At 39.6% G+C, this 11,439-nt stretch overlaps 2 protein-coding genes across 4 annotated transcripts; one reads left to right on the plus strand and one right to left on the minus strand.

The window, feature by feature from the left end:
- Positions 1-340: 340 nt before the first annotated feature.
- LOC116262268 (VAMP-like protein YKT61) lies at positions 341-8,611 on the plus strand. 3 transcript variants are annotated; one of them, XR_007574471.1, is made up of 9 exons: positions 341-683; positions 1,211-1,308; positions 2,374-2,478; positions 2,622-2,687; positions 4,199-4,306; positions 4,719-4,850; positions 5,484-5,557; positions 5,651-5,934; positions 8,474-8,611. XR_007574471.1 is itself a non-coding variant. In XM_031641456.2 (8 exons), exons 1-8 carry the CDS (start codon positions 488-490, stop codon positions 5,708-5,710), a joined length of 843 nt encoding a protein of 280 aa, XP_031497316.1. In that variant the 5' UTR covers positions 341-487; the 3' UTR covers positions 5,711-6,159. The 3 variants fall into 3 exon arrangements, 2 of the variants coding, with proteins under 2 accessions (XP_031497316.1, XP_049936048.1); XM_031641456.2 differs by lacking the exon at positions 8,474-8,611 and having other exon boundaries at positions 5,484-5,561; positions 5,651-6,159; XM_050080091.1 differs by lacking the exon at positions 8,474-8,611 and having other exon boundaries at positions 5,651-6,159.
- Positions 6,639-9,110, minus strand: LOC116262270 (ferredoxin C 2, chloroplastic). Its single transcript, XM_031641458.2, has 6 exons — positions 8,701-9,110; positions 8,500-8,563; positions 7,692-7,780; positions 7,313-7,381; positions 7,190-7,234; positions 6,639-6,997 (listed from the first exon to the last, which is right to left on the minus strand). The coding sequence occupies exons 1-6, from the start codon at positions 8,947-8,949 to the stop codon at positions 6,953-6,955; spliced, it is 561 nt and encodes a 186-aa protein (XP_031497318.1). The 5' UTR covers positions 8,950-9,110; the 3' UTR covers positions 6,639-6,952.
- Positions 9,111-11,439: the final 2,329 nt, after the last annotated feature.

An 11,439-nucleotide genomic window follows, 5' to 3' on the forward strand; every position in this document is an offset into this window, starting at 1 on the left:
TGGGGACGTCAATATGTTTCTAAAAGTCCGACTTCATCAGGTTGAGACTCCGAGTTGGGTTTGAACTTTTTGAAACCAAACCCCTACTTTTACAAATAAAATGGAGCGGATGAGGCTCGGGCATAGAACTTGCAGATGGATCCAATTGGTATTCAGATCTTGATTTCTTTATCGGACCCATCCAAATGGATACGTGGTCCGAATGGTTCGCTGGTAAAGCCAACCCATGGACATCCCTTGGACAGTCCAAATCCAATCTCAGGCAGATCCAGGACCCGACTGCCAAAATTTATGGGGTCCGTCCACTTACTAATGCAACAGTAGGCGCGTCCCGCCCCAACGGCCAACGTTGCTCGCGAGATCGTCCGGAGACGTTCCCGCCATTTCTCTTCCTTTTCTTCTTCTTCTTCTCCGATCGTCCTTCCAAGACTGTGGTCTACTTCCTTTTCTTCTTCCGTCTTGTTTTTTTCCTTATCGAGAAAGAGAGATGACGATCACGGCGTTGCTGGTTCTGAGATCGGAGGCGGCCTCGGCGACGGAGCCGGTGATCCTTGCGAGCGCGATGGAGATCAAGCAATTCGGGTACTACCAGAGGATTGGAGCCAAAGAGGCCATCTTATCGGTTTCTCGGAAGCTGGCCAAGGCCACCCATCCTTCACAGCAGAATTCCACTCAGCACGACGGTTCGTCTTTCCTTCTTTCTTCCGTTTTCAATTTTTGCCTTTCCCTGTTGTCCGCATTTTCTTTAGAAGTTCCATACTTCGATTGATATACTTAGAGATCCGCGTCTCTTTTGTAGTTTCCGACGTGTTACAGTTAGTTTACCGCTCATAGATGACAAGATCGAGTCTTGTATCTCGTTCTATTGTAGACGATTTTCCATGTAGATGTAATGAAATCGTGCTCCTGAGTTAGCCTTGCCGTCCGATGATTATAGCGCTTTTTCTTCGTCAAATTTGTTAGAAGCTATTGACGCCAGCTTTCACGTTTTAGCAAGTAACGTGATCTTAAATCAGCACCGGAAAAGAAGCGGGAAGGAAGGGGGGGGGGGTGTGGAAGAAATAAACTCAATCTGAAAAAATTGAACAATTAGGAACAGTTTCTGGTCTTCCTTTAAACATTTAATGTGTGATATGCTGTCACAGCCGTCATTTTGCTCCTTGATGTTGCAAATCCTTTGTTTCATTGATTTTATAAAGAAATGTTCCAGAACACAAGGTACACTATTGCATCCGAGATGGTCTCTTTGACGTGATATTTGTTGATGAGCATTACCCAGTGAAGACGGCGTTTGGCATTCTGAACAAGGTAATACATAAATTGGATCCCAAGAATTTGCTGTTGTTCATGCTAAGTGTTTAAAATGTTGAATTCAAGATCGCACAAAGTGTCATCTAGTTTGTGCTGGAAATTTCACTTCAATCTTTGTTCTCATTGTGGTCATTCTTGCACTTTGTCTCACTGTTGTGCAGTCATTCTTTATTTTGTCGTTCTGATGGTTTTGAGGTTGTCTTCTGATGGATGTGATGTAAAGGTTATCTGAAACTTGTCTGAGTCTACATGATATGTAGATACTCTTTTCTTCGAATCTACATGACTTGTCAGCTGCAGTTAATTATCGAACAATTTAATTGGTCTCTTCCGCTGTGTTTGCCTCGGTTGCTTATTTTCCATGTATCTAACAAGAAAATGTTCATTGATGAACGTGAGACGGCTATATCTTTCACGGCTATTCAAGCCTATCCTAGCTCAAGTCTACCAGTAAACATGCTAGTATAATCCCATTGCTGTCGAGTGCCATGGAATGCCTCCCTTCCCTTGAAGTTGTATTGCTAACAAAAACTTTGTGAATTTTCATTCATTGGTTTCTTCAAATGTCTCAAATTGAAATTGTTGCAAATAACTCATTTTTGCTGACTGGACATTATATCTTTCCGTTCAGTGGTCATGCAATGATTTTACTTTTAGCATCTTGAAAACCCATGCTTCTTTCTTATTCCAACGTACAATTTTTTTGGGTTCTTCCATTAATTTAGGTCACTACTATCACAACGACAATGACGATTGTATGCTACTGTTGAGAATCCAAATTGGCCTCACGATTGTAACTTGAATTAGTGGAAACTGCCCGGCCACTTGTCTGTCTGTTGATTACTATTTCTAGTTCATGAAGATGCAAACCTTCATATACGAGTGTTTTGTTGCTCATTTAAGCATCACCCTTTGGGAATGAGTGCTACATGACTTGTATCTATTCCTGGCTTCTTGAATGAAGGCTTGTCATTAGGTGAATGTACAAAGCTTTACCATTCAAGAAAATCCTTGACTTTTAACTTCGAGACAATGAGGGAAAAAAAGAGAATCTGATGCCAGGTACTAGATGAATATCAGAAGGCTTTTGGGGATTCTTGGAAGACAGTGCAGATTGATGCCAATCAGTCGTGGCCTTTTCTAACTGAAGTTCTTTCAAAGTTTCAGGTATTTGCTTTACCTGAGAAACCTGTAAATCTGCAGAATCTTATTTTAGATTGGCACTAAGTATTGTTGATGGTCTGTTTGAAAATATCTTAAGGTAAAACTTAAGCTTCTCATGATAAGAAAGATACTTGTTGCTATTCCAGGATGCTGCTGAGGCTGACATGATTATGACAACTCAGTGGGCTTTAGATGAAACCAGAATTGCTATTGTGAGTAGTAGTTGATTTCTGTTAGCTTTATCTTCAATAAATTAGAAAATGCCAATTAGGAAGTGGGCTTGCACATTGCATGCGTCCTAATCATCTGAAGTTGTGTTTGTTACCACTGCCACTGTGAGTCGGCTGTCCAGCTATTTTCTTTCGCTTCACTTTTAATCATGTGTTACCTTTCGTTATATCATCATTCCTAGCAATATTACCAGAATAGGAAATCGAGCTTCCCTGAATTTGTGCAAACAATGTTCATGCATCGTGGCAACAAGTGCTTCGTTAAGTGTTAAGCATTAGTATCTGCATACATGCAAAATATCAGTTAAGTTCTCCATTAAAGAAACACAAGGATTGCCTGTCTTCTAGGTTCATTTAATGTCACATGCCATGAGTAAAGTGTCTTTGTTTAACGACTTACAAAAAATCCACATGCTCAACAGCATTTACATGCAACAAGAGCAGTTACAGGTCTTCAAGCTACTACTGTGCAATGGATCCTGGATAAAACAGTAAACATTTCTTGGCAATTTTGGTTATCCTTCATTCTGGGTTGTTCATTGGCGCTTATCAAGTGCCCAGAAACCCTGGATACTAGCACATATCATTTTGACACAATAGATCATGATATGCTTGCGGGGTCCAAGAGGGACCAAATCAGAAAACTCTGACGAGTAGAAGAGAAAGTGAAGTTGCGTAGATTGTAGAAGGACTAATATAATTTTAGTCTTTGGTGAATCTTAGCATGAATTTTTGAGATTAAGAACTTCAGATGAAATCAAGGGAGTTGGTGCAGTAGTTGGGCTTTAGTTGTCTGGAGTCAGATTCCAAATCCCTTCGGCACCACCCTCTGCATAAGCCTAAGTATGCATAGGTCCTGGCCTCAACAGTATTAGCCACAGGGTATTATTCTGCTGGAAGTGCAACTAAATCTCATGATCTCAGATCTGTTTCCTTGCGTTAGAAATAGGGCTCGTGGAGTGCCAAGATGGATGGACGAGAGAACCATGTATTTGCAAACTGCAAAATTGTATGAGTATGCTTGAAACGCATAAACACTGACAAGAGTCATGAAGTCTGTTTGCCTCGAGTTCATATATATGACTGGTAGCTTTCACGGCTTTACTCAATTTTTTACATCATTAGCATTTTTCTTTTCCTGAAAGGAATTGTTTGCTGATATTTATTTTTTATCGAGTCTGATGTCCTTGAAGTATGCAGTGGTACTAGTTTTTGATATATGCACTACATGTATCTATTTGGGAACTTAACACAACTCCAATAATTGTAAATTTTCCATCAAATCTGAATAAGGTTCCTGGATGTGTACGGGAGAATAATCATATGTTCGTCAGTATGGTGTATCTGTTCTTTACATATTTAGTCTAACTATCATGCTTTACTAAAATACTGTTGACTATGCCATTGAACATTGGTCGTGCCAAATGGATATCTCGTGCAAACAAAGAATGGAAATGCTAATTGTCATCATTTTCAACTGTCATTCTCTGCAGAAGTCGGACGAAGCAAAGGGACAACTTCAGTATTTGGCTGAAGATGATAATGAAGAACTTACAACTTCAACATCCATTTCAGAAACCATCAAACGCAGGAAATTAACTGTAAGAGTTTAGTGTTATTCTATTGGACGGTAAGGCTCTTCCAACTTTCCGGCTACCAAGAGAACGAATGGCTGCCAACACTAATATAGAAATCTAGGCCACCTTCCTTTTTTGTCATATATAACCTCGGAAGCTACATAAGGTCAACTTAAGACGAGTTATTCAGTGTTAAACATTGATCATATTCATGACCGCAGGCTCCAGCATCAATCTGCCGTTTTCTGCTCATTTCGATTTTGTACAACTTTGCATTCTGGACATATGCATAAAAAGTTGACTCACGAACTATTCATCTGCTCACAACTTATTTTTGAACTGTTTCCCATAGAATGATTTTTCAAGATATGCAACCAACAAAAAACTTGGTATTCATACCTGTTTATAATTGTCTCCTTCTAATGTTTACCTGTAGGAAAATGATGTAGGAGAGGGTACAGGTGCTGCAGAGGAAGATGACGCACAGGACAGGAATACGCTGGGTTCAGAAGAAATGGAAAAACAAATCGATCTCATTGTCGAAAAGATTGAAAGATTTACTGAACAAGTAAGCTTTCTCTTTTAGAGGAAAAAGAAACGCTTCCTAGAAAATCTGGATCGTCAACTTGAAGTATTTACCTTTTTCATTTAAGACAAGAACTTGTCTTCATTAAAGCGACTCTATTTTAGTGGTCGAGAAGGCAGTCGTCGGATATGCGTTGAGGGCCCCAAATGCATTGGTAAAAGTGAGAAGCGTCTTCCTCTTTCCTCATGGAGAGGCTCAGTCTTCAAAGAGAGGCATGCCTCTCACAACTCCCTAAAGGCACCATATCACACTAAAAGGACACATCTAGCTTGGCATTTCTACACTCCGGAGTTATAACATGAATACAAGATTCTCTTTGGTGAACAGTGTTATGGAAATCATGAAAAAAAAAAACTGCAGGACAAAACAAGTGAAATGGAAGCGTGGTGGTGTATTGGAAATTGAATAGAGTGTTCAAGCAAACCAGTGTTTCCGACTTTTTTTGGGTGCATATGCAATATTTGTCTTTTTTCTAAACGTAGTATTAATCAGTCATTTTCATTGCGTTGGCAATTACTTACAATTGTTTTATATGTTCAATCGCATCTACAACCAGTCGATGCCAGATGAGGCCCTGTTCCAGGGTATAATAGGAAAACCTGGTTGCTTGTGCAGGTCTCGGAGGTCCTAGAAGCAGGAAAAGCTATGTACAAAGAATTGAGCAATGATTTTGAGGAGCGTGTAATAGCGTCAGTTCAGATCTACAGAAGTCCATGAATTTCTATTGCATGCACGGAGCAACAAGAAATGAATTTTCATTGATTCTCTCTGCTACTTTACAGGATTCATCAGCAGCAGGTAGAGGCATGGCAGGAGGAGATAAAAGAGCTGCGCCTGCTTGATGGAGTCAATGAAGAAGACGTTCAACGCCTTCAGAATGCAATATATCTCCTTCACTCCTTCAGTAAGGCCCAGTGAGCCGACTCTCCAAATAATTTCCATCGAACCAGTGCCTCCTGTCCAACCGTGTGGGGGAAGTGCAGACCCCTTTTCTTACTTTGCACGGGTTACAAGCAAATGGTGATGCGTGGAGAGATGAAGATTCTTAGAGAACCGCAATCAGAAGGTATTCGATCATCTTTCTCTTTTCTCTCCCACTCATAATTGGAGGCATCCTTCGGATGGATCAAGGATGCCTTCAAGAAAACAAATTCATGAAACAATGAGGCTGCACTATTTGTGAAGGCCTTCTGTTATCTGGGGTATGTTTCTCTCGGAGAGAGAGAGAGAGAGAGAGAGAGAGAGAGATGGTGACAAATTCATGAAACAATGAGGCTGCACTATTTGTGAAGGCCTTCTGTTATCTGGGGTATGTTTCTCTCGGAGAGAGAGAGAGAGAGAGAGAGAGAGAGAGAGAGAGAGAGATGGTGATGAGGACCCTATAAGTCTTCCAGGTCAGGGATCCTAAAAGGGCCTTTCCTCAAGACATGTATTGTACGTTAGTAGTCAAGTTTGGCTTGCTCTTTCTGCTCAGCAAACGTAAAAAAGAAAGAGAGGAGGAGGTTTGGCAGGTCCAGTACCACATTATCGCCATCAGATGCTATTTTTTGTAACTTCGACGCGACTTTTTAGTCTAGATAGATGCAACAAGTTGGAAGCATATGGCTCAGATTGCCACTTGTTCAAATCCGATTTGGATATCCTACAAGGCAATTAGAATCAAATTCGCATGAAAAGAAGTCACAAAATGTGCATCTGGCCCATCGGCCGCCAATGCTAAGTCTTCTGCAGGCCATGCTCACAAGTATAGCATTTGGGAGCTCTCTGTGATGCCTCAAATCTCTTTTATTACAGATGCCTCCTTGCGAAAGAAAAAATATTTTCTCGTGTTCGATATACATAAAATTTCTGTAAGTGATCTTGTTCAGGAAGAAGCCTCATTGGGCTACATCTCAATAGAGCACGCACACGAGAATCAGTCCTCAACAACACCCCCACCCCCACACCAAGAAAAGAAAAAGGAAAACAAAACAATAGAAGTAACAAAGACAAACTACTTTTACAAATGAGGAAAAAGTCAAAAGATATTCATTTCTGATGGTCCTAAGACCACCTAGTGCAACTGCTAGCTTGCACTTGCCAATTTACTCGTCAGCCATTGCCAACTCCAACGCATAATCATCTCTCTCCTGCCAAACCGATTGGGGAAGCAATGTAAGAAATCTGCCGACTTATGTCGTAATTCTAACTCACAGCAGAATTTGTACTTTGAGTCAAATCACTTCACAGTTCAAGATCAAAATTAAGAATAGGCCTAGTATTGCAAAAGATAGTTAATAAGATGTTAGAGAAGAGCGGCGGAAAAAGAGACAAGAACTTACTATAGGACCTCTAGCGAAATATCTACCGAACTGTAACCAGTAAACCTGCACAAAGATAATGAACTGGTTGAGCGGAATGATGGGAGCAAAAATCCTATGTGTAGATTCTTAAGAAAGCGCTACCTCATCTTCATCCTGGGTTTCGACTACGAGATCAGACGATGGATATCCCACACAAAGTAGTGCATAGCCCTATAAACCAACAAACATGATTAACGGTCTTCCATAATGCATGATGCAGCTGCAATTTAAGGTACCTAATATACAGAGGCCGGAAAACATATGAACGGCAGTTTCAGAAAGACAAGTTAGATTAAGAATCCTGTTGCAGAAAGCTTATTGTCATCATGCACGGTAAGCATATTAAGGTATCATCTTCCCGTGGATGAGACAACATTATCTTGCCTTGAAACTGGAAGCTTTGCCTCCTAAAGCAATTCTTGTGGATATCGATAAGCACTCGCACTCAATATCTTGGCATAACCCGGATAAAGAGAAGTACCTTAGCTTTTAGTTCAGCAGATATACCAAGGGCCTCCGGTTGTCGAATTTCTCCAGACTTTATCCTGACAGCACAGCTGGTACAACACCCTGCTCCATGGAAACACTCTGTTAAAGTACCAGTCTTCGTGGTACATCAGAATTGTGCATCAAGCTAAGGAAAAAAGGTTACCGGAGGCCAGTAGCTGAGCCACATGGTGGCTAGTTGCCCACAATCAGCCTCACAAAGTTACTTTCATATTATGTATAATGTTTTGATATATTTGAATGTTTATATATATAAGTGCCCCACAAAATTTAAAGATATTGAATTAGTGCCCCCACCAGAAAATTTTTTTGGCTCTCCTAGTGCCGAAGGCATCATCATAGAATCAGAACATGGAATTATGATAATGAAACAAGTGGAAAAGAGATTCCGTGTTGCAGCATTCACAACTTAGAACAGATAAAAGAGGTCTCGATTAAGGCCACTGCTGCGGGCAACAATGGATTCGCAGTTCCTTGATTTCTTCTAATTAGGACACAATGTTCTCCAGGGATACCAATTTCCGTGATGGCTTACTACGAAGAAGCTAGAGATGATATCTTCTACAGCTAAAACCATTTCAGCACTTGTTCTGCATTTGGGTTATCTCAGTAAGGTAGTGTTAGAAAAAAAAAAGCACTAAGAAATGAAACTGCAGACCTACAGTATAGAGTGAACTGCTGGTCTTCTTTATGTTGCTCATTCATCTTAAATGATGCAAAATCAAACATCTTTTTTTTTTTTTTTGTTAAATACAGGCAGGAAGAGAAACCCTTCAGAATACCATGTCTGCAAGCAAACGGCAGCGTGATGTCTTGCGATTCTGCATAGTGTAATATGTATTCATCCTGAAGAAAACCGAGTGAAACAGAGCTGTTCATATCAACGGACGCCAAAATCGCTCACGGTGGACACGAGTGAGCGCTTCTTCAATCAAAACTGAAAATAAAGAAAGTAAAAACAAAAAGGGAACTGAGAATCCAACCTCGGGAACTTGGAAATGGTGAACGACTCCCCTCTTCGTGTCATGAACAGTCACCTTGTGCATCCGAACCTGGGGAGCGGCCACGGCCGACGATGCCCCATTCGTCTGGGCATCGACTCCGGTCCCGACCTGGGAGCTTCGGCAGATTACTCGACTAGCAATGTTCTCGTTCTTCTTCTTGTTCTTGTTGGCAGGGAAGGAAGTAGAGAGACTCCACAGAGAAGCTATGGAAGCCGATGCTGCTGTCATCGCTGGTGTTCCTGTGCAAGAAGGAGGGCAAGGTGGTACCAACGGACGGTCTCTTGGAGTCGGAGAAGGAGATGTTGCAAGGCTGAGGAACCAAACGGTGAGATTGGGCAGCGAACACAGGATAAGATTTCACACGTGTCTCGGTTACAAAGGCTGGACGTTGATTTCGCCCACACCCTTCTTGATTAAAAAACAAGAAAAGCTAACTCCTCTCCCAACTGCAGAGTTGATCGTGCTTTAGATTTCAACTTCGAAGTTTTGTTTCAAAACTCTGACAATAAGACTGTTTTTCATAGTTCAAAGCTTAAAATTATGCTCAAGAATGGATTTGTTCCTGATCGTGTGGGTAGGATTTTAAAGGAACCTAAAATTTAATTTATCTGCCAAAGCTTTTGAAAATTCATAGCCAAGCCAATTTAGAAGTGGAATGTTAATATTTGGGCCGTGAAAATGTCATCAATTAGTTCATAGCAAAGACCAATTTCGCTTTTAGAATAAAACAGCTGCGTGAATCTTTGTACCGCTACATTGCACCTAACCCACGCTGTAGATTATTGCCTGCAATCGAAAGAATCCTTTTCCCGTTTCTTAGCCATCGAGATTCCTTCTCCTGTTGCTTCGGATTTCTAAACTCTTAGAGCGAATAACATAATTCGTAGTTGAAAATCGAAAAACTACTAGTCCTGCCTCTAAATGTTATAACAATTCATACAAGTGGAGTATTAGTCTTTTCATCTCTCAACACCAAATCTACGGAAATATTTCCTTAAGGTAAAAATTACATTTATCTTTTCCGTCCCAGCATACCCATAATGTCCTTATGTATAGCTGCTTTTGCAGTTAAGAGTGCAAATGTACGTATTGCACGATACGGGGGCTGTATCGTACGATACATCCTCATACCCCCATATCGTACGATACATGATAAAATTATTTTTTGTAGTTTTTTACAAAAAAAAAATTTCTTTCTCTTTTTAAACATGTCAAAAGTTGTTAGAGGGAAAAGTTTTTACTAGTTTTTCTACAAAAATCACCTACTTATGTGATAAATCGTCGATTTAGAGGAAAACTTGCTTGTCCATAAAAAGGTTTACTCATGGCCCGTGGGGATGATGGGAACTTGATTGATGATAATCATAATATATTATTTGTTGCAAACTTGTAATGTAATCTAAAACACTTTAAAGTTCTGATGGATGTTTATTATGTTGTTAAGAATTTCTTATTTATCATTTCTAAATGTTTAGTGTTGTTAATATATTATGGCTTATGAATGATTGATGAGTTTTTTTTAATATATATAAAACATGACTTTTTTAATTGATTTTTTGCCTTTCCTGATTTTACCGATTTTTTCTCTATTTTTTTAATTTTTAAATATTTTTATGAATTTAAAAATTAATTTACGATACGTTACATTACGTTTACGATACAATGTATAGGTCTATCCGACTGATATGCTACGCCTTTTATAACATTGTTAGTATGAATTAACTGAATACAATCATACAACCCTGCTTATTGCCCAAGGAAGGGATTTGTGCACCTTAAAACTTTTGGGGTAATTCTCAGATAAAGAAAATATTCTCTGTTGGGTAGCTCTGGTCCATGGTTTTGCATTTCTTGGTGAATGCGGTGGATCTGTAGAGCGGGCGGTCACTTCAGTCCATAAGTGTAAAGATCTTGGATCCGTGTGGTTCTCAAATCACCTTGGATGTTAGAACTAAGCTATCAAAGCAGTCGAATGCAATCCTATAGGAAGTTCAAGATCCATGCTGATATGAGCATGACGTAGTATGTTTTCCTTATAATGACAAAAGATCCATAGTAAAATCTATGGTTCATCATATCTCAGGCACCTAAGATCCATACTTGAAATCCTTATTTTTTATTTTTTTTGCATTGAAAAAAATGTGGGGTTTAAGATTAGAGGGAAAGTGTCTGAACTTAAGTTTATGGTTCTCAAATTTGAGGATATCAAATGCCCCCTTCGGGATTTTTGGATTAGAGGGTCTTGTGATTCATAAACTTACAAAGGCAAACTTAGGTTAAGGTGGATTGGCTATGGGTGCAAGATTTGAGTGAAAATGAACAATTCATGGTCACGGTCAGCACCTTTCAGGATTTGTCTGACCTGAATCAGTGACTTTCTTGAAAGGTGATAGACAGGACTTTCTGTAAAGATTAGGACTCATTATGGAAAAGTCAGAATCCAAAAAGTGAGGACTAATTGCAATTCAATGCTTTGAGTGTTCACCATACCAAAAAGGTCATGACTCATTATTATTGAAAGGTCAGGACTAATTGTAATTGTATACCATTAATACTCACTTTACAAAAAAAATGCTATTAGTACTCATTGTACAACAAAATGTCATTAGTACTCACCATACTTAATGACAATTATATGCTATTAGTGCTGACCATACAAAAATTCATGGAAAGGTGATAGAAAGGTCAGGTCTTTCTTGAAAGGTCAATTCAAGATCT

This window comes from Nymphaea colorata, chromosome 10, assembly GCF_008831285.2.
Source record: "Nymphaea colorata isolate Beijing-Zhang1983 chromosome 10, ASM883128v2, whole genome shotgun sequence".
Lineage (NCBI taxonomy): Eukaryota > Viridiplantae > Streptophyta > Magnoliopsida > Nymphaeales > Nymphaeaceae > Nymphaea > Nymphaea colorata.

Coding starts and splice junctions, on each gene's coding strand:
- LOC116262268 (XM_050080091.1), top strand. CDS start 488: ATGACGATCACGGCGTTGCTGGTTCTGAGATCGGAGGCGGCCTCGGCG. Junction 1,309..2,373: donor CGTTTGGCATTCTGAACAAG/GTAATACATAAA, acceptor ATCTGATGCCAG/GTACTAGATGAATATCAGAA. Junction 5,558..5,650: donor TTTGAGGAGCGTGTAATAGC/GTCAGTTCAGAT, acceptor GCTACTTTACAG/GATTCATCAGCAGCAGGTAG.
- LOC116262270 (XM_031641458.2), bottom strand. CDS start 8,949: ATGACAGCAGCATCGGCTTCCATAGCTTCTCTGTGGAGTCTCTCTACT. Junction 7,382..7,691: donor CTGCTGAACTAAAAGCTAAG/GTACTTCTCTTT, acceptor GTTGGTTTATAG/GGCTATGCACTACTTTGTGT. Junction 7,235..7,312: donor AAACCCAGGATGAAGATGAG/GTAGCGCTTTCT, acceptor ATCTTTGTGCAG/GTTTACTGGTTACAGTTCGG.